Here is a 26,452-nt window from a genome sequence, read left to right on the forward strand (position 1 = left end):
TCTTTGTTTTGATTAGAAAATTGTTATGGACATTTTAAAGAAACAGAAGATTAAAACCCATTAGAGAATGTGGCATTTTTTAACTGAGGTAGTCAATTTCTGGCAAGCATATTAAAAATGGTTCTATTTATAAAATAAAATTCATCTGCTCTACTAGAAAATTGTGATGAAAGAAGTTACATATGTTACTGAATTGAAAACAGTGAGACAGGGTATATTGTCTAATAACCAGAATGCATGCTTAACACCCTTGACTTGTGACCATGAATTAATAAATTTATTTTATAATGATAAGATGGCAGATGAGATTAGATTAAGATAACTCTCAAGACTGCCATCTAAATTACTGTATAATTTTACTTGATACTAGGCCCCAGTTAGCCATTGACTTAGGCTAGGATCTCTAGAGAAGTAAAACCAGTAAACGGTATAAATATGTAAATACATAGAGAGATTTCTATTAAGAAAATAGCTCATGCAGTTGTAGAGGCTGGAAGGTGGATCAGGCTGGAGGCTTTTCCTGATTCATGTAGCTGCAGGGACTGGAGGACCCAAGATAGGCAAGTCAGACAACAGGGCTCTGGCTCACACGCTGTGAAGAACAATGAATGCAAAGACTGGCAGGGAAGATGGCAGGTAAGCTGCCAGCTCAAGTCCCAGGAACTTAACGGTCAGATGAACAGAAGCGAGCTGCAGATCCAGAGCACGCAAAAGCCCGCGAACCTTGACAAAAAGTCCACCTTTATTGGATGAAGGCCACACAACCAAGGAAATTCTGTTTCAACTGACTGGCTACTCACAGCAGATCCCATCACAGAGGTGATCACATAATATCAAATCTCATCGTGGAGGTGACCACATCATTACACAACTGCCAAACTACATTATAACTGCAAAAACACTGAAAATCACGATCCAGCAAGTTGACACACAACCTTAAGTATAAAAGCCATATTTTAAAATATTTTTGCAATATATAAAAAAGAGTAGATTATTTTAATATGTACCAAAATTATTATATTTACAATTTTGTTGTATGTGCCTAATATCCCAAAGATGTTTAAACTCATCCTAAAGTACCACTAAACTGAAATGTTTATAAAAGGATGTCTAAGGTGTCCTAAGTTACTATATATGCTGAAATTAAAAGACATAGTTTTATTAATTTCATGTAATAAAAAAAATTGTTGTAGTTCAGTGCCATCGATTTGGTTCTGACTCATGCCGACTTTATGTACAACAGAACAAAACAGTGCCCAGTCCTGTGCCACTCTCATAATCATTGTTATGCTTGAGCCCATTGTTACAGCCACTGTGTCAATCCATCTTACTAAGCGTTTCCGTCTTTTTCGCTGACCCTCTGCTTTACCAAGCGTGATGTCCTTCTGCAGGGACTGATCCCTCCTGATAATATGTCCAAAGTATGTGAGATGTAGTCTTGCCATCCTTGCTTCTAAGGAGCATTCTAGCTGTACTTCCAGGACAGATTTGATCCTTCTTCCAGCAGTCAGTGGTATATTCAATATTCTTTGCCAGCACTGCAATTCAAAGACACCAATTTTTCTTTGGTCTTCCTTATTCGTCATCCAGCTTTCAAGTGTATATAAGGTGACTGGAAACATCATGGCTTGGGTCAGGTGCACCTTAGTCTTCAAGGTTACATCTTTGCTTTTCAACACTTTAAATAGAGGTCTTTTGCAGCAGATTTGCCCAATGCAATGCATCTTTTAATTTTTTTTTTATTGTACTTTCGATGAAGGTTTACAGAACAAACCAGTTTTTCTTTGGTTAGTACACACATTGTTCTATGGCATTGGTTAACAAACCCAAGACATTTTAACACTCTCCCTTCTCAACCCTGTATTCCTTATTGCCATCTTTCCTGTCTCCACTCCCACCTTCCAGCCCCGGCCCCAGGGCTGGTGTGCCCCTTCATTCTTGTTTTGTTCCATGGGTCTGTTCAATCTTTGGCTGAAGGGTGAACCTCAGGAGTGACTTCATTACTGAACTGAAAGGGTGATGGGGCCACACTCTCAGGGCTTCTCCAGTCTCTTTCAGGCCAGCAAGTCTGGTCCTTCTTTTTGAGTTAGAATTTAGTTCTACATTTCCCTCCAGCTCTGTCCAGGACCCTCTGCTGTGATCCCTGTCAGAGCAGACAGTGATGGTAGCCAGGCATCATCTTGTTGTACTGATGGAGGCCGTGGTAGATGTGGTCCGTTAGTCCTTTGGACTAATCTTTCAGTTGTATCTTCAGTTTTCTTCATTCTTCCTTACTCCCGAAGAGATGACACCAGTGGAGTATCCTAGATGGCCACTCACAGGCTTTTAAGATCCCAGATGCTACTCACCAAAGTAGAATGTAGAACATATTCTTTACAAACTATGTTATGCCGATTGAGCTAGATGTTCCCTGAGATCATGACCCCACAGCCCTCAGCCCAGCGATTCAGTCCCTCAGGGAGTTTGGATGTGTCTATGGAGCTTTTTTTTTTTTTTTTTTTATGGAGCTACCATGACATTGCCTTGGACAAATTGTGCTGGTTTCCCCAGAATTGTGTACTGTCTTACCCTTCACCAAAGTTACCACTTATCTATTGTCTATTAAATGTTTTTCCAGTCCCATCCCTCCTCTCCCTCATTACCATCAAAGATTGTTTCTTTTTGTATGTAAACCTTTTCATGAGTGTTTACAGTAGTGGTCTCATACAATATTTGCTCTTTTGTGATTGACTTATTTCACTCAGCAAAATGCTTCCTAGATTCCTCAATGTTATGAGATGCTTCACAGATTCATTGTTCTTTATTGTCGGGTAATATTCCATTGCGTGTATGTGCCACAGTTTGTTTATCCGTTCTTCTGTCGATGGTTATCTAGGTTGTTTCCAGCTTTTTGCTATGGTGAACAATGCTGCAGAGAACATTGGTGTACATATATCTATTCGTGTAATGACTCATTTCTCTAGGATATATTCCTAGCAGTGGGATTGCTGGATCATATGGTATTTCTTTGTCTAGCTTTCTAAGGAAGCTCCCTATCATTTTCCAAAATAGTTGTATCATTTTGCATTCCCATCAGCAGTGCATAAGAGTTCTGATCTCCCTGCAGGCTCTCCAACTTTTGTTATTTCCTGTTTTATTGATTTGTGCCAGTAATGCAAGGGGCAAGATGGTATCTCATTCAGGTTTTGACTTGCATTTCTCTAATGGCTAGAGATCATGAGAATTTCCTCATGTGTCTGTTGGTTGCTTGAATGTCTTCTTTGGTGAAGCGTCTGTTCGTATCCTTTGCCCATTTTTTAATTAGATTATTTATCTTTTTGTTGCAGAGGTGTTGGGTTTCCTTTTTTAATTTTTATTGTGCTTCAAGTGAAAGTTTACGAATCAAGTCAGTCTTTCATACAAAAATTTGCATACACCTTGCTATATACTCCTAGTTCCTCTCCCCCTGAAACACCACACTCCTTCTCTCCACCCTCTATTGTCGTGTCCATTCAGCCAGCTTCTAATCCCCTCTGCCTTCTCCTCTCCCCTCCAAAGAGGAGATGCCAACATAGTCTCATGTGTCTACTTGACCAGTCTCATGTGACTACTTGATCCAAGAAGCTAACTCCTCACCAGCATCATTTTCTATCTTATTGTCCAGTCCAATCCCTGTCTGAAGAGTTGGCTTTGGGAATGGTTACTGTCTTGGCCTAACAGAAGGTCTGGAGATCATGACCTCTGGAGTCCTTCCAGTCTCAGTCAGACCATTAAGTCTGGTCTTTTTGTGAGAATTTGAGGTCTGCATCCCACTGCTGTCCTGCTCTCTCAGGGGTTCTCTGGTGTGTTCTCTGTAAGGAAAGTCATCGGGCACCACCTAGTTCTTCTGCTCTCAGGCTAATATAGTCTCCGGTTTATGTGACCCTTCCTATCTCTTGGGCTCATAATTACCTTGTGACATTGGTGTTCTTCATTCTCCTTTCTTCCAGGTGGGTTGAGACCAACTGACGCCACTTAGATGGCTGCTTGCTAGCGTTTAAGACCCCAGATGCCACTCTCCAAAGTGGGATGCAGAATGTTTTCTTAATAGATTATATTATGCCAATTGACCCAGATGCCCTCTGAAACCATAGCCCTAACCCCCATCCCTGCCACACTGCCCTAAAAAGAGTTCAGTTTATTAGGAAACTTCCTTGCTTTTGTTTTAGTCCAGTTGTGCTGACCTCTCCTGTATTGTGTATTGTCTTTCCCTTCACCAAAAACAGTTCTCATCTACTATCTAATTAGTAAATATTCCTCTCCCTCCCTCCCTCCCCACTCTCATCAACATCAAATAATGTTTTCTTCCCTGTTTAAACTATTTCTCCAGTTCTTATAATAGTTGTCTTACACAGTACTGGTCCTTTTACAACTGATTCCTCCATGTTATGAAATGTTTCACAGAATCTATTTTTTTTTATAATTTTTATTCTGCTTTAAGTGAAAGTTTACAAATCAAGTCAGTCTGTCACATATAAGCTTATATACACCTTACTCCATACTCCCACTTACCCTCCCCCTAATGAGTCAGCCCTCTCCTTCCTTCCAGTCTCTCATTCATGACGGTTCTGCCAGTTTCTAACACTCTCTACCCTGCTATCTCCCTTCCAGAGAGGAGATGCTAACACAGTCTCAACTGTCCACCTGATACAAGTAGCTCACTCTTCATCAGAATCTCTTTCCAACCCATTGTCCAGTCCCTTCCATGTCTGATGAGTTGTGTTCGGGAATGGTTCCTGTCCTGGGCCAACAGAAGGTTTGGGGACCGTGACCGCTGGGATTCTTCTAGTCTCAGTCAGACCATTAAGTCTGGTCTTTTTATGAGAATTTGGGGTCTTCATCCCACTATTCTCCTGCTTCCTCAGGGGATCTCTGTTGTGCTCCCTGTCAGGGCAGTCATTGGTTGTGGCCGGGCACCATCTAGTTCTTCTGGTCTCAGGATGATGTAAGTCTCTGGTTCATGTGGCCCTTTCTGCCTCTTGGGCTCATAGTTATAGTGTGATCTTGGTGTTGTTCATTCTCCTTTGATCCAGGTGGGTTGAGACCAATTGATGCATCTTAGATGGCCGCTTGTTAGCATTTAAGACCCCAGACGCCACACTTCAAAGTGGGATGCAGAATGTTTTCATAATAGAATTTATTTTGCCAATTGACTTAGAAGTCCCCTTAAGCCATAGTCCCCAAACCCCCGCCCTTGCTCCGCTGACCTTCAAAGCATTCAGTTTATCCCGGAAACTTCTTTGCTTTTGGTCCAGTCCAGTTGAGCTGACCTTCCCTGTATTGAGTATTGTCCTTCCCTTCACCTAAAGTAGTTCTTATCTACTAACTAATCAGTAAATGACCCTCTCCCACCCTCCCTCCCTCCCCCCTCATAACCACAAAAGTATGTGTTCTTCTCAGTTTATACTATTTCTCAAGATCTTATAATAGTGGTCTTATACAATATTTGTCCTTTTACATCTGATTAATTTCACTCAGCATAATGCCTTCCAGGTTCCTCCATGTTATGAAATGTTTCACAGATTCGTTACTGTTCGTTATCGATGCATAGTATTCCATTGTGTGAATATGCCATAATTTATTTTACCATTCATTCGTTAATGGACACCTTGGTTGCTTCCAGCTTTTTGATATTGTAAACAGAGCTGCAATAAACATGGGTGGGCATATATCTGTTTGTGTGAAGGCTCTTGTTTCTCTAGGGTATATTCCAAGGCGTGGGATTTCTGGGTTTTATGGTACTTCTATTTCTAACTTTTTAAGAAAACACCAGATAGATTTCCAAAGTGGTTGTACCATTTGACATTCCCACCAGCAGTGTAGAAGAGTTCCAATCTCTCTTGCAGCCTCTCCAACATTTATTATTTTGTGTTTTTTGGATTAATGCCTGCCTTTTTTTGTTGGAGTGAGATGGAATCCCATTGCAGTTTTAATTTGCGTTTCTCTAATGGCTAATGATCGAGAGCATTTTCTCATGTATCTGATAGCTGCCTGAATATCTTCTTTAGTGAAGTGCGAGTTCATATCCTTTGCCCACTTTTCGATTGGGTTGTAGATTTTAGAGATCAGGTGCTGGTCAGAGATGTCATAGCTGGAATTTTTTTCCCAGTCTGTAGGTGGTCTTTTTACTCTTTTGGTGAAGTCTTTAGATGAGCATAGGTGTTTGATTTTTAGGAGCTCCCAGTTATCTGGTTTCTCTTCGTCATTTTTCATAACGTTTTGTATTCTGTTTATGCCTTGTTTAGGGCTCCTAACATTGTCCCTATTTTTTCTTCCATGATCTTTATTGTTTTAGTCTTTATGTTTAGGTCTTTGATCCACTTGGAGTTAGTTTTTGTGCATGGTGTGAGGTATGGTTCTTGTTTCATTTTTTTGCAAATGGATATCCAGTTATGGCAGCATAATTTGTTAAAAAGACTATCTTTTCCCCAATTAACTGACACTGGGCCTTTGTCAAATATCAGCTGCTCATATGTGGTTGGATTTATATCTGGGCTCTCAATTCTGTTCCATTGGTCTATGTGCCTGCTGTTGTACCAGTACCGGGCTGTTTTGACTACTGTGGCTGTATAATAGGTTCTAAAATCAGGTAGAGTGAGGCCTCCCACTTTCTTCTTCTTTCTCAGTAATGCTTTACTTAGCCAGGGCTTCTTTCCCATCCATATGAAGTTGGTGATTTGCTTCTCCATCACATTAAAAAATGTCATTGGAATTTGGATCGGAAGTGCATTGTATGTATAGATGGCTTTTGGTAGAATAGACATTTTTACTATGTTAAGTCTTCCTATCCATGAGCAAGGTATGTTTTTCCACTTATGTAGGTCCCTTTTATTTTCTTGCACTAGTACTTTGTAGTTTTCTTTGTATAGGTCTTTTACATCCTTGGTAAGATTTATTCCTAAGTATTTTATCTTCTTGGGGGCTACTGTGAATGGTATTGATTTGGTGATTTCCTCTTCGATGTTCTTTTTGTTGATGTAGAGGAATCCAAGTGATTTTTGTATGTTTATCTTATAACCTGAGACTCTGCCAAACTCTTCTATTAGTTTCAGTATTATTCTGAAGGATTCCTTAGGGTTTTCTGTGTATAAGATCATGTCATCTGCAAATAGAGATAATTTTACTTCCTCCTTGTCAATCCGGATGCCCTTTATTTCTTTGTCTAGCCTAATTGCTCTGGCTAGGACCTCTAGCACAATGTTGGATAAGAGCGGTGATAAAGGGCATCCTTGTCTGGTTCCCGTTCTCAAGGGAAATGCTTTCAGGCTCTCTGCGTTCAAGGTGATGTTGGCTGTTGGCTTTGTGTAGATGCCCTTTATTATGTTGAGGAATTTTCCTTCAATTCCTATTTTGCTGAGAGTTTTTATCATGAATGGATGTTGGACTTTGTCAAATGCCTTTTCTACATCAATTGATAAGATTATGTGGTTTTTGTCTTTTGTTTTATTTATAGGGTGGATTACATTAATGGTTTTTCTAATATTAAACCAGCCTTGCATGCCTGGTATAAATCCCACTTGGTGGTGGTGGATTATTTTTTTGCATGCTACCTGCATGCACTGGCTGGGCTTCCCCTGAGGTCACTTCTGGGGGCTAGGGCTGCGTCCCGTGTTTGCACCATCTCAGGATGCCATGCTCAGCTCCCCTGCGCCCAGTCCAAAGCCCGGTGCCAAGGTTTTCTGACTGGGACGCTGGCTCCAGGCTCCGAAAGCAGTCGTTGCTTTCCCGTGGTTGCTTGTTTTCAGTCTCTGTCACTCAGGTCAACTCTTTAGATCTGTGTTTGATGGTCAGGTTTCGTAGATTGTCATGTATGTGATCGATTCACTTGTTTTTCTGAGTCTTTGTTGCAAGAGGGATTCGAGGTAGCTTCTACCTAGTCAGCCATGGAGTCTTATGTTCTTTATTGATGAGTAGTGTTCCATTGTGTGAATAAACCATAATTTATTTATCCATTCATCCATTGATGGACAACTTGGTTGCTTCCATATTTTTGCTATTGTAAACAGTGCTGCAATGAACATCATTATGCACTTTTTTTTTTTATTATTTTTATTGGTGTAAAGGCTCTTATTTCTCGAAGACATATTCCAAGGAGTGGAATTGCTGGATCATATGGTAGTTCTATTACTAGCTTTTTAAGAAAGTGCCAAATTGATTTCCAAAGGGCTTGTACCATTTTATATTCCCACCAGCAGTCTATAAGTGTTCCAGTCTTTCCACAACCTCCCCAACATTTGTTATTTTGTGGTTTTTTTTGTGTGTGTGTTAATGCCAGCTTTGTTGTAGTGAGATGGAATCTCACTGTAGTTTTGGTTTCCATTTCTCTAATGACTAATGACTGTGGGCATTTCCTCAAGTACCTGTTAGTTACCTAAATGTCATCTTTAGTGAAGTACCTGTTCATATCCTTTACCCATTCTTTTAATTGGGTTATTTCTCTTTTTGTTCTTGAGTTTTTGTAGTATCCAGTAGATTTTAGAGATCAGGCACTAAAAAGTTTTTCCCAGTCTGTAGGTAATCTCTTCACTCCTTTAATGAAGACTTCGGATGAGCATAGGTGTTTGATTTTTGTAATTGGCTTTCAGTTATCTCGTTCCTTTTCTGGTGCTTGTGCATTGTTAGTAATGTTTTGTATGATGTTTATGCCATGTACTGAGGCTCCTAGCTTTGTCCCTATTTTTTCTTCCATGATCTTTACTGTTTTGTATTTTATATTTAGGTCTTTCATCCATTTTGAGTTAGTTTTTGTGCATGGTGTGTGTCTTGTTTCATTTTTTGCAGATGGAAATCCAGCACCATTTCTTAAAGAGAGAGTCTTTTCCCTATTTAACTGACTTTGGGTCTTTGTCAAATATCAGCTGCTCCTATGTGGATGGATTTATGTCTGAATTCTCAATTCTATTCTATTGATCTGTGGATTTGTTGTACCAGTACCAGGGTCTTTTAACTACTGTAGTGGTATAATAGATTCTAAAATCAGGTAGTGTGAGGGCTCCTACCCTATTCTTCTTTTTCAGTAATGTTTTACTTATCCGGAGCCTCTTTCTCTTCCAAATGAAGTTGGTGATTTGTTTCTCCATCACATTAAAAACTGTCGTTGGAATTTGGAATGGAATTGCTGTATCTACAGATCACTTTTAGTAGAATAGACATTTTTGAAATGTTGAGTCTTCCTATCCATGAACGAGGTATGTTTTTTCCACTTATGTAGGTTTCTTTTGGTTTCTTGCAGTAGTGTCTTGTAGTTTTCTTTGAATAGGTCATTTACATCTCTAATAAGATTTACTCCTAAATATTTTATCTTTATGGGGACTATTTTAAATTGTATTGATTTGGTGATTTCCTCTTCGATGTCCTTTTTCTTGGTGGAGAGAAATCCAAGTGATTTTTCTATGTTTATCTTATATCCTGATAATCAGCTGAACTCTTCTATTAGGTTCAGTAATTTTCCTGAGGATTCATTACAGTTTTCTGAGTATAAGATCATGTTATCTCCAAATAGAGATACTTCTACTTTTTCCTTAGCAATCCGAATGCCCTTTATTTCTTTATCTAGCCCAATTGCTCTGGCTAGTACCCCCTACACAATGTTGAATAACAGTGGTGATAAAGGACATCCTTGTCTGGTTCCCGATCTCAAGGGGAATGCTTTCAGGCTCTCTCCATTTAGAATCATGTTGGAAATTGGCTTTGTATAAATCCCCTTTATTATGTTGAGGAATTTTCCTTCTATTCTTATTTTATTGAGAGTTTTTATCATGAATGGGTGTTGAACTTTGTCAAATGCCTTTTCTGCATCAATTGATAAAATCATATGATTCTTGTCTTTTGTTTTATTTATATGATGGATTACATTTATTGTTTTTCTAATGTACCATCCCTGCATACCTTGTGTAAATCCTACTTGGTTATGGTGAATTATTTTTTGATATGTTGTTGAATTCTATTGGCTAGAATTTTGTTGAGGATTTTTGCATCCGTGTTCGTGAGGGATATAGGTGTGTAATTTTCTATTTTTGTGGTGTCTTTACCTGGTTTTGGTTTCAGGGATGTGGTGGCTTCATAGAATAAGTTTGGTAGTATTCCATCCTTTTCTATGCTCTGAAATATCTTTAGTAGTAGTGGTGTTAACTTGGTAACTCTTCTCTTAAAGTTTGGTAGGACTCTGAAGTGAAGCCGTCCGGGCCAAGGCTATTTTTTGGCTGGGAGGTTTTTGATTATCTTTTCAATCTCTTCTTTTGTTATGGGACTATTTAGTTGTTCTACCTCTGTTTGTGTTAGTTTAGGTAGTTAGTGTATGTCTAGGAATTCATCCATGTCTTCTAGGTTTTCATGTTTGTTAGAGTACAATTTTTCATAGTAATCTAATATGATTCTTTTCATTTCAGTTGAGTCTGTTGTAATGTCTCTGTATTTTCTGTTATTCCTCCCTGTTCTGGTACTCCAATCACTCATAGGTTATTTCTCTTGATAGAGTCCGACATGATTGTTAAGCTTTCTTTGTTTTTTTTTTTTTTTAATTCGTTTATCTGATTTTTCTTCAAATATATTAGTGCCAAGTGCTTTATCTTCAAGTTCAGAAATTCTGTCTTCCACTCGCTAAAACCTTCTTCTCTGACTTTCTGTTGAGTTGTCTGCTTCTTTAATTTTATTGTTAAACTTCTGAATTTCTGATTGCTACCTGTCTAAAAAAAAAAAAATTTTTTTTACCTGTCTATGGATTTTTCCAGCTTATTAAATTTTTCATTATGTTCCTGAATAATCTTTTTAATCTTTTCAATTGCTATATCTGTGTGTTCCTTGGCTTGTTCTGCATATTGCCTGATTTCCTTCGGATGTCTTGAGGAGTTCTGTGTATTAATCTTTTGTATTCTGCCCATGGTAATTCCAAGAAGGCACTTTCATCTAGAAGATACCTGGGTTCTTTGTTTTGAGAGCTTGTTGAGATGATCATGGTCTGTTTCTTTATGTGACTTGATATCTACTTTTTCTCCAAGCCATCTATAAGTTATTGCATTAGTTTATTTTATGTTTGCTTACTCTGTCATAGCTTCTTTCTTTGGTTTGTTTTGATATGCTCAAATGGGTTGCTTGAGTGAGCTAGCCTTATAATTTCTGCCTTTGTTGCTCTTACGTCCTGTTCCCAGATGGCTAGAGCTGTTATCAGGTATGTCAGTCTAGGAGTCCATTCACTTTTCTTATATGAATTCAGCTCAGGTACCCAGGTAGCTGATCTTCAAGTGTGTGGTATAGGCTCTGTCCTACAGTCTTAGAAGAGCAGGGGTGATTGGTGTAGGTACTGGTATCTGGTTCAACAGGGGGTCACTCTCTCAACAAGGCAGAGGGCTGAGAATCATCCCTCACGTTTCTCTGAGGAAAGTGTGACCATGTTCCCTACAGCATACAAGTTGATGGGTTTTGCAGACGGACCATGGGCACCCAATGTTTTTGGTTGTAAGAACTGGGAGGTACCAGTTATCCTTGGACAACTGTCATAGATGGCTGGATGACCTGAGTGGAGCTACCAGTCCTTAGGGCCCTGGTGTGGGTAGGTGAGGACCCTGTTTAATAGGAAAAGCAAATGTCAAACATCAAATACCCACCTCTCCGCCACACAGCTGAAATGGTTGGAGTCTCCCAACAAGGGCCTATTTTCCTGAAATAGGCCCACACACGTCAATGCAGAGGGGAAAGGTTATCAAAGCCCATGGACCGTTTATGCCTGGACAGGAGCCACTTCTGTCCTGAGCTCCCCCAGTTAGTGGAGCTGGCAAATTATCTTTTTCCCCAATTGCAAGTTTATTCCTTCCCCCAGGCTGGGAGGATGGCTCTAGGCACTCAACAGGCCAATCTCAGGCCCAGTGAAGTCAGTCACTGAAGCCGGCTTGAGAGGGGAAGAGGGGGGCACAGTAAAATATACTCAAGTACTTAGCTTTTGCCCAGAGCACTGTTCTCTGTTTCCGGAGGTGTGAGTAGGCTGTGTGGCTGGCTGCTTCTCTGTGAGGAAACTGCACCAGAACACTAGAACCAGCCCACTGCTGCCACTCCCGGGAATGGTGCCTGAGGGCTCCCTGTGATACAGGTCCGGTAACTCCTCTCTTCTTCTGAACCATCTCTTCCTCCCTGTACCCCTCAGTTTATTTTCTAAGCTTCCCTTTGATGTTCAGTGCTCCTACCTTGTCATAAATATACTTGTTTCACTTGTTGTTTTTAGTCTTTGTTGTAAAGAGGGCTCTCCTGAAGTGTCTGTCTATTCTGCCAACTTGGCTCCACCTCCTGAATTTTTTTTTTTTTTTTTTGTGATGTGTTGTTGAATACTATTGGCTGGAATTTTGTTGAGGATTTTTGCATCTAAGTTCATGAGAGATATTGGTCTGTAATTTTCTTTTCTTGTGGAGCCTTCACCTGGTTTTCGTAGCATGGTTATGTTTGCTTCATAGAATGAGTTTGGGAGTACTCTATTCTTCTATACTCTGTAATACATTTAGAAGTAATGGTGTTCTCTGAAAGTTTGACAGGAATCTCCAGGGAAGCCGTCAGGGTCAGGGCTTTTGTTGTTGTTGTTGGAAGTTTTTCAATTATCTTTTCAATATCTTTTTTTGTTATAGGTTTGCTTAGTTGTTCTACCGCTGTTTGTGTTAGATAGGTAGTGTGTTTCCAGAAATTTGTCTATTTCCTCTAAGTGTTCAAATTTGTTAGAGTACAATTTTTCATAGTATTATATTATGATTCTTTTAATTTCAGTTGAGTTTGTTGTGATATCGTCCATCTCATTTCTTATTCAAGTTATTGCCTTGCTCTCCTGTTTTTCTTTTGTCAATTTGGCCTGTGGTTTATCCATTTTATTGATCTTTTCAAAGAATGAGCTTTTGGTCTTATTAACATTTCTGATCATTTTTTTCTATCTATGTTTCATTAATTGTGCTCTAATTTTTACTATCTGCTTCCTTCTGGTACCCAAGGTTTTCTTTTCCTGTTCCCTTTCTATTTGTTTGAGTTGTAGGGTTAATACTTTGATTTTGGCCCTTTCTTCTTTGTGGATGTGTGCATTTATTGCAATAAATTTACATCTGAGCACCGCTTTTGCTGTGTCCCAGTGGTTCTGGTAGGATATGTTTTCATTCTCATTTGATTCCATAGGTTTTTTTTATTCCGTCCTTTATTTCTTCTATAAGCCAAAAGTTTTTGATCACAGTGTTGTTCAGTATCCATGTGTGATTTTTTTTTCTCCTGTTTCTGTTGTCGATTTCTACTTTTATGGCTTTATGGTCGGAAAATATGCTTTGTAATATTTTATATTCTGTTAAGACTTGCTTTATGGCCTAATATATGGTCTGTTCTGGAATATGTTTTATGTGTGTTGGAAAAGAAATTATATTTGGTTGCTGTTGGGTGGAGTGTTCTGTACATATTTATTAGGTCAGGTTGGTTGATTGTGGCATTTGTATCTTCCATGTCTTTATTGAGCTTCTTTCTGCATGTTCTGTCCTTCACCAAAAGTGGTGTGTTGAAGTCTCCTACTATGATTGTGGAGCTTTCTATCTCTCTTTCCTGTGCCGTTAGTTTGTTTTAAGTATTTTGGAGCCTTTTTGTTGGCTGTGTAAATATTTCTTATGGTTATGTCCTCCTGGTGTATTGACCCTTTAATCATTCTTTAGTGTTCTTCCTTTTCCTTTGTGGTGGATTTTACTTTAAAGCTTCTTTTGTCAGAAATGAATATTGCCCCTCCTGCTCTTTTTGATTCTTGTTTGTTTGATATATTTTTTCCATCCTTTGAGCTTTTTATTATATTTTTTTTGAGTTTTAGTTTGTTTGTGTCTTTAAGTCTAAGGTGTGTCTTTTGTAGGCAGCATATAGACACGTCTTTTTTTTTTTTATCCATTCTGCCACCGTCTCTTTATTTGTGAATTTAGTCCATTTACATTCAGTGTAATTATTAACAAGTACTAGTTTAGTGCTGTCACGTTGATGTCTTTTTGTGTGTGTGTTGTTGACAGTTTCTTTATTTCACTTAATTTTCTGTGGTGAGTCTTTTTTCTTTACATATTTTCTTTTCCTCTTTTTTAATTGTTGATTTTGTATTTGCTGAGTCTTTATGTTTTTCTTTTGATGTGTAGGACTGTTAGTTTCCTTTGTGGTTACCTTAATATTTACCCCTATTTTTCTAAGTTTAAACCAATGTTTTATTTCTTTATATCACCTTGACTTCCTCTCCATATGAAATATCTATGACTACATTTTTCACTCCCTCTTTTTTGTTTTAATGCTGTCATCTTTCACGTAATGATGTCTCTTTTTCCCTGTTTTGAGTGTTTTATCTTTGATTTATTTTTATGATTTTACTATCTGGGTTTATATCTGGTTGCTCTGTCCTGTGTCCTAGTATTGGGTTGTTATCCAATGTTATTGACTTTCTACCTGCAGGACTCCATTTAGTATTTCTTGTAATTTTGGTTTGGTTCTTGCAAATTCCCTAAAATTATGTTTGTCTGGAAATATCTTAATTTCACCATCATATTTGAGAGACAATTTTGCTCAATATAAAATTCTTGGCTTGCAATTTTTTTCCTTCAAGGCTTTACGTATATCATCCCATTGCCTTCTTGCCTGCATGGTTTCTGCCAAGTAGTCCAAGTTTAGTATTATTGACTCTCCTTTGTAGGTGAGTTTTTGTTTTTCTCTAGCTGCTCTTAAAGCTCTCTTTATTTTTGGTTATGGCAAGTTTGATTATATGTCTTTGTGACTTTCTTTTGGAAGCTACCTTGTATGGGGTTCAATGAGCATCTTGGATATATATCTTCACATCTTTCACTGTATCAGGGAAGTTTTCTGCCAATAAATCTTCAACAATTCTGTGTGTATTTTCTGTTATCCTCCCCTGTTCTGGTACTCCAAACACTCATAGTTTATTTCTCTTAATAGAGTTCCACATAATTCTCAGGGTTTCTTCCTTTTTTTATAATTCTTTTTTCTGATTTTTCCTCAAGTATGTTAGTGCCAAGTGCTTTATCTTCAATCTCACTAATTCTGATTTCAGTTGCCACAATTCTGCTCTTATGACTTTTTATTGAATTGTCTAATTATGAAATTTTATTGTTAATTTTCTGGATTTCTGTTTGCTGCCTCTCTATGAATGTTGCAGCCTATTAAATTTGTCATTATGCTCTTGTCTAATCTGCTGAAGTTCCTCTAATGGTTTGTCTGTGCATTCCTTGGCTTGTTCTGTGTTTTGCCTGATCTCCTTCCTGATCTCTTGAAGAGTTCTGTATATTAATATTTTTTATTCTACCTGTAGTAATTCTAGGACATTCTCTTCATCTGGAAGATTTCTTAATTCTGACTCTTCATGTGATTTGATATTGACTGTTTCCTCCGAGCCATCAATAAGTTATTGTAGTTACTTATTTTGTGTTTGCTTACTGTGTCCTACCTTCTTCTTTTGTTTTGTCTTGATGTGCCCAAATAGGCTGTTTCAGTGAGCTATTTTAATTATTGGTGCCTTTGGAGCTCTGATGTCTTGTCACCAGGTGTCAGCGCAGTAGTCTGTTCACTTGTATGGATGCAGCTCAAGTGTCTTGACAGTCACCAAGTGTATGGTGCAGGCTTTCACCTATAGTCCTAGGTGAGCAGGGGTGATTGGTGTAGGCACAGGTACCTGTGTGCAGTAGGGGGTCATATGCTGAGCAAGACAGGGAGCTGACAGCCACCTCTTAGTGTCTGTGAGGAAAGCATGTCCCTGTCCCTAAAGCACATAGGTGGGTGGTGTTTGCATCCAGACTATGGGCACCCAGTGCTGTTGGCTGTAAGAACTGGAAGGCGCCACTTATTCTTGCACCACTCTCATGGGTGGCTAGATGTCATGGGTGGAGCCACCAGTCCTCAGAGCCCTGATGTGGGTAGGTGAGGACCCTGCTTAATAGCTAAAGTGGTGTCAAATGACAGGAGCTTGCCTATCCACCATATAGCTGAAACAGTTGAAGTTAGACTTCAGGTATATACCCTTTTATACTGTGCTAATTAGGACCTTCACAGGTCTATGCATGTTGAAATTATCTTCACAGGTCTATGAAGAGGTGAAAGGCATTCAAAGTGTGTTGATCCCTTATTCCTGTGTTTAGGCAAAGGAGCTGTTTCTGCCCTGAGTTCCCATTTTAGGGGTGCCAATAGGCTTTTTTTTTTTTTTAAATAGACTATTTTTTTTTTCTGTTTGCTAATTTGTTCCCTCCCCAAAGCTGGGAGAATGGCTCATGGTGAGCTCTCTGGCCAAGGGGATACAGCCAGTTGGGACCCAGTACAGAGCAGGAAGGGAGCAGATAAGATGGTGAGAGGTTTTTCCCAAAAGGAGTATTTTTGGGTTGCTGTAGATTTTTTTAGTAGATTAGATGCAGGTACCTATTTTTTGCCAATTGTGGGCTTCTTCTCACTCGTTCTGGAGGATCAAGCAGATTCTCCCCTGCTCAGCCTCCCCCTACGTGGAAAACACATCCTGCATGCCTCTGTCTAACCATGCTCAGAGCAGTGACAGAATCAGCCTGTGGAATGTCAGTTCCCATTGGGTCATGTCCAGCAACTCCTCACTGTTTCTATACCATCTCTCTCTACCCCTGCAGCTCAGTCTGATTTCTCAATGTTGTCTTTGATGTTCAGGGCTCCTAGCTTCTCACATATAATTGAATCACATTTTTTTGGGGGGGTCTTTGTTGTAAGAGGACCACAGGAAGTATCTGACTACTCTGCCAAATTGGCCCCACCTCTAAGTTAGTTAGGAATTTAAGGCACTGAGCCTGTCTTTTTATTTTTGCAATTTATTTAGTGCTATAACAAAAACCTACTTCACTTCACAAATATTGAGCTCTTTATTTCTACCAAATTGCACGTTGTAAGAATAACTTGTTTTTCCAGACTCTTCCTTTTAATATGCATATGGTTTTTACTAATTCCAAATAACTTAAGTAACTTTTTGCCACAGTATTCTGTGGACTATCAGCGTGACTTTCTCCACTGGAGATGATGTAATCATTGTATTTTCATAGGAAAAGACTAGTAAATAAACTCCAGATTCCCGTATTTGAGGTTCTATTTCTTTAGGACATCTTCTGATAGCAAATTCTGTATAAGTCAGCATTATTCAGGATAACAGATCACTCAATGTTTTCAAAATATAAAGGCTTTTTACCATGGTTATCTGGACTTTAGAAAGACTGGAGTGAAGTCTATTGTACCAAAAGGGTGTTTTGGGGAATCTCACATGGAAACTCCCACAAACCTCATAATATATGGGAAGCTCCCACAGATGATCTCAGTCTCTAGCACTCTAGTAGCTTATTTCCAAGAGACTTACATTAAAACTGATTTGAACCTAATATCTGTTTATGCATATGCCTGTCTCAGAGAATAACTTTTTTTCTCTTCCATTGTCCAAATATTGGATATCTCTCTCATTGTTAGATGCTAACCATGAATCATACAGAGAATGGGATTCTGGGAAATGTAGTTTCCAGTTTCCCTCCACCACGGAGCAAAGACTTAGATCTGGGTGGAGGCAATGCCAACTTGACAACTGATTGCCCTAGTATGTGAAGATAGACACATAAATGCAGCACTTCTTATAGAAGAATGTATGACTCTTTAACGGAAAAGAAATTTTGATGAGAAGTTCTCACACCAAATTTAGCACTGAAAACAAAAACAAGTAAAATTTCTTCAGGGAAATTCTGGAGAATTATTGGGCATATGCTATTTTAAAACCTAATGGTCAAATCATGTAGAAAAAAAAAGTAGATAAAGGATTTGAACAACACGTAAAACAACTAGACCTATCAGGCATGTATAGAAAACTCTATCCAACAAAAGAGCAATACGTATTTTTATTCAGTGACTATTTTTCGTGCTCGAGGATAGACCATATGTTAATTCACAAAACATATCTCGATAAGTATAAAAAGATTGAAATCATGCAAAATATTTTCTGTGACCACAATAGAATGAAAATGGAAATTAATAATGGAAGGAAAACTGAAAAAACACAAATATGTGCAAATTAAAATGGCGTACTGTTAAATAACCATTGAGTTAAGAAAGAAACCAAAAGAGAAATCAGAATGTACTTACAACCAAATGACAATTAAAGCACAACATACCAAAACCTATGAGATTAGGCAAGGTAGTGCTCAGAGAGTAATTAAACATCCTAAACAAAGAAGAAATATCTCAAATAGATTATCTAATACTACAACTTGAGGAATTAGAAAATGAAGAGACAACTAAGCCCAAAGATATCACACAAAATCCAAACCCTTTGCCATTGAGTTGGTTCCAACTCATAGCAACCTTATAGGACAGAGGAGAACTGCCTCATAGAATTTCCAAGGAGCGCCTGGTGGATTTGAACTGCCAACATTTTGGTTAGCAGCCTTAGCTCTTAATCACTACATTACCAGGCTTTCCCCAGAGATAACAGAAGGAGGGAAATAACAAAAATCAGAACAAGAAATAAACATTAGAGAACAGAAAAATTAATAGAGAATCAGCAAAAATGAAGTTGATTCTTTGGAAGAATAAAATCAACAAACCTTGAGATAGACTGAAAAAGAAAAGAAAAAAGATGCAAAGAACTAAAATTAGAAATGACACTGCAGACATTACTACTGATAATAAGAGAATACTATGAACAGTTCCATGCAAACAATTTAGATAACTTAAGTGACATGGACAGAATTGACTCAAATAGAAATAGATAATCTCAACAGACTCATAACAAGTGAAGGGATTGAACCAATAATGATCCCACTCCATCCTATTCCCAAAAACCAGACAAGATGACATTAAAGGGGAATTACCAAATATTTAAAGAAAAATTGAAACTAGCCCTTCTTAAATACATCAAAAAATAAACAGAAAGGAACACTTCATAGCTCAATCTGTGAGGCCATCATTACGCAGACATCAAAGCCAAAGACACCAAAATAAAGGAAAACTACAGATCAACATTTACTACGAATATAGATGCAAAAATCCTCAACAAAATACTGCCAAATTGAATCCAACACCTTAAAATGTAAGTCATATACCATGACCAAGTGAGATATATTGTGGAAATGCAGAGGTGGTTAAACATAAGAAAATGAATTGATGTAATACACCATGCTAATAGGACCAAGGTAAAGAACAACTTGATCATCTCCATTGATGCAAAAAGGCATTTGACAAAATCAAACTCTGTTTCATGATAAAAGCGCTCAATAAACTAGTAATAGAAAATAAATTCTTCATTATATTAAAGGGCACTTATGAAAGAAACTACAACAAAAATCATACTAATGAGGAAAGACTGTAAGCTTTCCCTTTAAGATGAGGAACAGGACAAGAATGTTTGCTCTCACCACTACTTTTCAATATTGTGCTGGAAGTACAAGGCGGGGGATAAGGAAAGAAAAATATATAAAAGCCTTCCAAATTGGGAAGTAAACTACCCCTGTTCACAGAAGACATGATCCTATATATTGAAATTCCTAAATAATCCATAAAAAGAGCCACTAGAACTAATAAATGAATTCAGCAAAGTTTCAGAATAAAACATCAACATACAAAAATCAGTTCACTTTCTATGCATCAATGAGCAATTTGAAAAATAAATTAAGAAAACGATTCCATTTATAAAATCATCTAAAATAATAAAATATCAGGGAATAAACCTAAGTAGAGATATCGGAGAATCATACATTGAAACCTATAAAATATCCTTAAAGAGGCAGAGCCAAGATGGTGGAATAGTCAGATAATTCCTGTGGTCCCTATTACAAAAAAGACCAGAAAAAACAAGTGACTTGATTATATATGACAAACTAGAAGCACTGAACATAAAAGACAAAGTTGAGGAGTTGGACTGAGTGGCAGGTGGAGGGAGAGACAGTTCAGAAACAGCAAAGAAGTGCCGGACCTGATCTAGACAGCACTCTGCAGGCTGTTTCTTTTGGCAAATGAGGGATGAGGCAAGTAGTAGGGTTCCGGACACGTTTTACCATGTGGGGAGAAACCAAGCAGGAGAGAATCTGCACAAGCCTCCATACACAGGGGAAAGCAGTGCTGGATCTGCAAAAGTTAACTGCGAGTGGTTAACCTACCATGTAAGATCAAAATAACTCACCCGCCTTTGGGAAGTGCCTCTCTTCCCCTCACCCAGCCCCTCCTCGCTCTGCTCCAGTTCCAGTTCCACAGTGTTCAGTGGTTGCCACACCCCCAGACCAGAAATGGGACCTGTTGTGCCTGACCCAGTCTCCTGGTTTTGGGGAGGGAATAAAAAAATGAACAACAACAACAAAAAAGAAACTGCCTGCTCCCCTAAGCTGGGTGCTCAGAACTAACGATGCCCGAACCAATCTCGTGGCTTTAAAAAATCACCATGCTCCCTAAGCCAGAAACTCAGGGCAGGCACTGCCCCTTTGCGTAGGCACAGGCATAAGGGCTCTACAGTTTTTGAATACCTTTCACTCTTGCCTAGACCTGTGTGGACCCACTGAACAGTGTAGGCCCTCATTAGCATACCACAACTCAGTATATACCTGAAGCCTATTTTCAACTGCAACAATTATGAGGGAGTGACAGATGTGTGACATTTGACACTGCCCTGCCCATTAAGCAGGGCTCTCATCTACACACGTCAGGGGCCTGAGGACTGGGGGCTTCAACCACTCCACCTAGCTACCCATGACAGGGTTCTGAGAATAAGTGCTGCCCCCAAGCCCTAACAGCCAAAAGCTTTGGGTGCCTAAAATCTGGCTGTAAAACGTACCCACCACTGCACTCTACAGGACAGGGACACACCTTCCACCTAGGCAAACAGGCAGCTGTCAGCCCCCTATGTGGCCAGCACATAACTCCCTACCTAAGCCAGATACCTGTGCCTGCTCCAATCACCCCTCTGTAGCCCTGCCTAAGAGAATAGGTGAAAGCCTGCATCACACACTCAGAGACCAATGACCTGGACACCTGTGCTAAATCTACACAAGAAAACTAAACAGACTCCTGGGATCACATACTAGTACCAAATCTAACCACCAAGTGACAGGATATGAGAGCTTCAAAGACTCCAAAAATCAAAGTAGTTCACAAAACCAGCCTATTTGGCCATATCAAAACAACACAAGCAAATGGGACACAGTAAGCAAAAATACAATAAATATATAACTTATTGCTGACTCAAGACAACAGTCAAGATCAAATCACATAAAGAGGCAGACCATGATGGCTCTAGTAAGCTCCTAAAACAAAAAATCAGGAAACCTCACGGAGGAAGATAAGATCATGGAATTATTGGAAGCAGAATTAAAAATTTAATACGCAGAGCCCTTCGAGACATCAGGGAGGAGATCAGGCAAAGGTCGGACCAAGCCATGGAACACACAGACAATGCAATAGAGGAATTTATAAAAGGTATACAAGGGCATAATGACAAATTTAACAAGCTGCTAGACAACATAGACAACAAATAGAAATTCAAAAGATTAACAATAAAATTTCAGAATTAGACAACTCAATAGAAAGTCATAAGAATAGATTTGAGGAAACGGAAGTCAGAATTAGTGAGATGGAAGGTGAAGTACTTGACACCAACATATTTGAGAAAAAAACAGATAAAAGAACTAAAAAAACAAAAACACAGAAGAAACCCAAGAATTATGTGGGACGTTATCAAGAGGAATAACCTAGGAGTGATTGGAGTACCAGAAGTGGGGAGGATAACGGAAAGTACAGAGAGAATTGTTGAAGATTTTCTGGCAGAAAACTTCCCTGATATCGTGAAAGAAGAGAAGATATCCATTCAAGAATCTCACCGAACCCCACACAGTGTAGTTCCCAAAAGAACGTCACCAAGACATAATCGAACTTGTCAAAACAAAAGATAAAGAATTTTAAGAGCAGCTAGGGATAAATGGAAAGTCACTTACATAAGAATGTCAATAAAACTAAGCTCTGAATACCCAGTAGAAATCTTGAAGGCAAGAAGACAGTGGGGTGACATACATAAACCCTTGAAGAAAAAAAAAAAATGCCAGCCAAGAATTATATATCCAGCAAAACTGTCTCTCAAATATGAAGGTGAAATTAGGGCATTTCCAGATAAGCAGAAGTTAAGCGAATTTGTGAAAACCAAACCAAAATTACAAGAAATATTAAAGGGAGTCCTCAGGCAAGAAAATCAATAATATCAGATAACAACCCAAGACTAGAACACAAGACAGAATAACCAGATATCAACCAGACAGGGAAGTCACAAAAAGAAGTCAAAGCTAAAACACTGAAAATAGGAAACAGAGGTGTCAAGGCACAAAAGAAGACAACATTAAAGTAAAAAAGAGAGAATAAATAGCATAGTCGTAGAAATTTCATATGGAGAGGACCTTAAGGAGACATCAAGAAATAAAAGATTGGTTTAAACTTAGAAACACAGAAGAAAATATTTTAAAGTAACCAGAAATGAAATTAACAAACCTGCACATCAAAATAAAAAAAAGAAGGAAAACATAAAAACTCCACAAATCCAAAATCGACTACAAAGAAAAAGACAAAAAGAAAATGCATAAAGAAAAAATGACTCTGGCAGAAAATTAAGTAGAATGAAGAAAATGTCAACATAGTTGACAGAATGGATTAAAGAAAAAACAGGATCCATATATGCTGTCTACAAGAGACACACTATATACTAAAAGACACAAACTAGAATTCAAAGGATGGAAAAAATATATCAAGCAAACAACAATCAAAAAAAAAGCTGGAGTGGCAATATTAATCTCTGACAAAATGGACTTCAAAGCAAAATCCACCACAAAAGGTAAGGAAGGACAATATAAAATGTTTAAAAGGTCAATATACGAGGAGGGCATAACTATAATAAATAATTTAGCAGCCAGTGAGAGGACTCCAAAATACATGAAGCAAACTCTAACAGTATTGAAAAGAGAAACAGCTCCACAATAATAGTAGGAGATTTCAACAGACCACTTTTGGTAAAGGACAGAACATTCAGAAAGAAGTTCAATAAAGGCAGGGAAGATCTAAATGCCAAAATCAACCAAATTGATCACACAGACCTATACGGAACACTCCACCTAATGGTAGTCAAGTATACTTTCTTTTCCAGTGCACATGGAACATTCTCCACAATAGACCACATATTAGACCACCAACCAAGCTTTAACAGAATCCAGAACAATGAAATATTACAAAACATCTTTTCTGACCAGAAAGCCATAAAAGTAGAAATCAATAATAGAAAAAGCAAGGAAAAAATCAAATGCATAGAAGCTGAACAACGCCTTGTTCAAAAACTACTGGATTATAAAAAAAAATAGAGGAAATCAATAAAGAAATTCACAGAATCAAATGAGAATGAAAACACATCCTACCAGAACCTTTGGGACACGGCAAAAGCAGTGTTCAGATGTCAATACATAGCAATAAATGTACACATCCAAATAGAAGAAAGGACCAAAATCAAAACATTAACCCTACAACTCAAAAAAATAGAAAGAGAGCAGCAAAAGAAGCCCACAGGTACCAGAAGAAAGGAAATAATAAAAATTAGGGCAGAAATAAGAGAAATAGTGAATAGAAAAACATTTGAAAGCGTCGACAAGACCAAAAGTAGGTTCTTGGAAAAGATCAACAAAATTGATAAATCTCTGGCCAAACTGACAAAAGAAAAACTGGAGAGGAAGCAAATAACCCAAATAAGAAATGAGATGGGATAATGATAATCATGCTGACCTGAGACAAATGCTGAGAAGAGCAGGTGAATCACAGGCACCTGGCACATAGCAGAAACTTAATAAACACAAGGTCCTTCTCCCTAAAAAAATAAAATGTACCTGAGAAATAATTATACTTTTAGATGTTAATGACTCGTATATCATTATTATGTTAACTTCTTAGTTTATCCAGAATCTGAGACAAGAGTATGGGAGAAATTCCAGATGTTGATGCTGAATGGTAGAAAAAATAAATAAATAAATAATAGGATTTGATGAAAGGCTTTGGGCGAGAAGGCAGGAAGTAGAAAACACCAAACTATGGTGAATTCCAGTGTTTGATGGCTACCAGCTAAGAGGGACACTTAGTCCATATCGAGATCAGTGATGGTAAAAGATTTATGACCATTCTGACAAAAACACTCAGAATGCTGTGAATGAGCTAAAACAAACAAAAACGAAAGTCTCTGATTAAGAAACCTGTTTCCTACTTGGCAATCTGATATACGATGGTGGAAATTCACCCTTGTAACTAGTTTTCTCCCTTTGCTCTTTGGAGCTTTTTGTTAATCATCTAGGGAGCATTGTGGGATGATATGTGTTGTGCAGTTCACACATTGAGATGTATTATTTCAGAATTGAAACATTCTTTTAGAGGTCCAAGAAAAAGGCAAATAAGTGGGGAGTCACAAGCCAACCAAGATCAGATCCAATACTTCCAGACGCCATCAATGGCCCACAATGGGGATTGTGATCAGGGCTTGGTGTACAGGCAGGAGATGCCCTTCCTCCTTTCCTATCCCCCTTTTACCCATCATCAGCCTCCTCAGTTCCCCCTTCACCTCTTTGTTTCTGAGGGTGTAGATCAAGGGGTTTAGGAGGGGAGCAACAATGTTGTAGAAAAAGGTGAGGAATTTTCCCCGGTCCTTGGAGGAACTGATTCCTGGTTGTATGTACATGTAGATGATGTTTTCATAGAGAAGTGAGATTACAGTGAAATGAGAGCCACATATATTTAAGTCTTCATGTCTCCCAGAGGATGACTGGATACTTAACACAGACTTCACGATATATCCATAGGACACCAGGATAAAAGCCGAGGGTGACAGTACAATGCCCACCGCCAGAATAAAGGCAATGCCTTCAATGGCAGCTGTGTTGACACGGAGCATCCGGATCAAGGCTGACATCTCACACAATAAGTTGTTCACTATGTGGTACCCACAGAGGGATGACCACAAGGTCAAAGAGTTGGCCACCCCACAGCCCCAAGCAAGGAACACTAAACCCAGGAAGAGCTAAGGACGCATAATAATCATGTAGTGCAGGGGTTTGCAGACTGCAACAAATCGGTCATAAGCCATGACATCCAGGAGCAGGTTGTCTATACCACCCAGACCCGGGAATAGAAATAGCTGGATGCCATAACCTGTGCAGCTGATGGTCTTATCACATCCACTAAGATTGTAGACAGTGGTAAAACTGAGGTCCAGGAAGGAGAGGTGGGTGAGAAAGAAATACATGGGGGTGTGGAGATGAGGGTCCAGCCAGGGCACCAGGATGGTGGTGGTATTGCCCATGAGGGTCAGGACAGAGGTAATCAAGATGACCACAAAGAGGATTCTCTCTGGATGGGGATGGTCAGAAGACCCCAAAAGGATGAAATGGTTTTGGGAGCTGTCATTTGTGCCATCCATCATCTCTACTGTACCTGAAGACATACTAATAATAATAGTGACGACAAAAGCAATAGCAACAACAGTCAACATTAAGGGAAGGGAGCGCTTCCTTTGTACAAGGTAGTCTTCTATGTTTTTTACATTTATTTATTCATTTAACCCTAACAACAGTAATACGAACTGGTACTATCATTATCCTAAGATAGGAAAGCTGAGGTATATACATAAGTAAATTGGCATATCTAGGAAGGTGCAGGTGCAGAGCTGATGCTTGAGCCCACAAAATCTGGATTAGCATTGTCATATCCTAACCACTAGTGGGAATGCCTCTAATTTCAAGAAAGTGAGAGGTAAATTCTGTCTTGGCAAACCATTTATTCTCCAAGAGACCCAGGTTCTTAAGCTCATACCAAAACCTCAGAGACCCAAAATGGAGCCCCCGAATAATTAATTATAAATAATAAGACTTGCCATAGAGTCAATACCAGCTTACGGTGACCCCATGTGTGTCAGGGTAAACTGCACTCCAGGGGTTTTCAATGACTGTGACCTTTTAGGTGTAAATCACCAGGCCTTTATCCCAAGGTGCCTCTGGGTAGATTCAAACTGCAAAGCTTTTAGTTAGTAGCCAAGTGCTTGACCATTCAAGTCACCAAAAAAAAAAACCCAGAAACCAAACCCTCTGCCTTTGAGTCAATTCAGACTCACAGTGACCCTGTGCCACCCAGGGACTCCAAATCAATTAACAGTATGGAGGAAATATCCATTATGTGCAGAATACTTTACCCAGTTTTGATCCCAAAGACACGTACTCATCGCATTCAAAGTAAACGATGTGTGAGGAGACAAACTATAAGTCTTAGAGTCAAATATAAAGAAATAGAATAAAATATCTTGTTCTATAGTCCCAAACTTCTATGGTCTAATCCTTTGTCCAACACTACACAATAGTGAAATCTTGGAAAGTTCATTTCACTTTTCACAGTTTTCTCATCTAATCAGACCTGC

At 38.7% G+C, this 26,452-nt stretch overlaps 1 protein-coding gene across 1 annotated transcript; it reads right to left on the reverse strand.

The window, feature by feature from the left end:
* Positions 1–22,924: 22,924 nt before the first annotated feature.
* On the reverse strand, positions 22,925–25,672 carry LOC100671243 (olfactory receptor 2W3-like). Its single transcript, XM_010594809.3, is given in 1 exon segment — positions 22,925–25,672. A coding segment is annotated over 1 exon segment (1,041 nt). The 5' UTR covers positions 25,535–25,672; the 3' UTR covers positions 22,925–24,493.
* Positions 25,673–26,452: the final 780 nt, after the last annotated feature.

This window comes from Loxodonta africana, chromosome 2 (genome assembly GCF_030014295.1).
Source record: "Loxodonta africana isolate mLoxAfr1 chromosome 2, mLoxAfr1.hap2, whole genome shotgun sequence".
Lineage (NCBI taxonomy): Eukaryota > Metazoa > Chordata > Mammalia > Proboscidea > Elephantidae > Loxodonta > Loxodonta africana.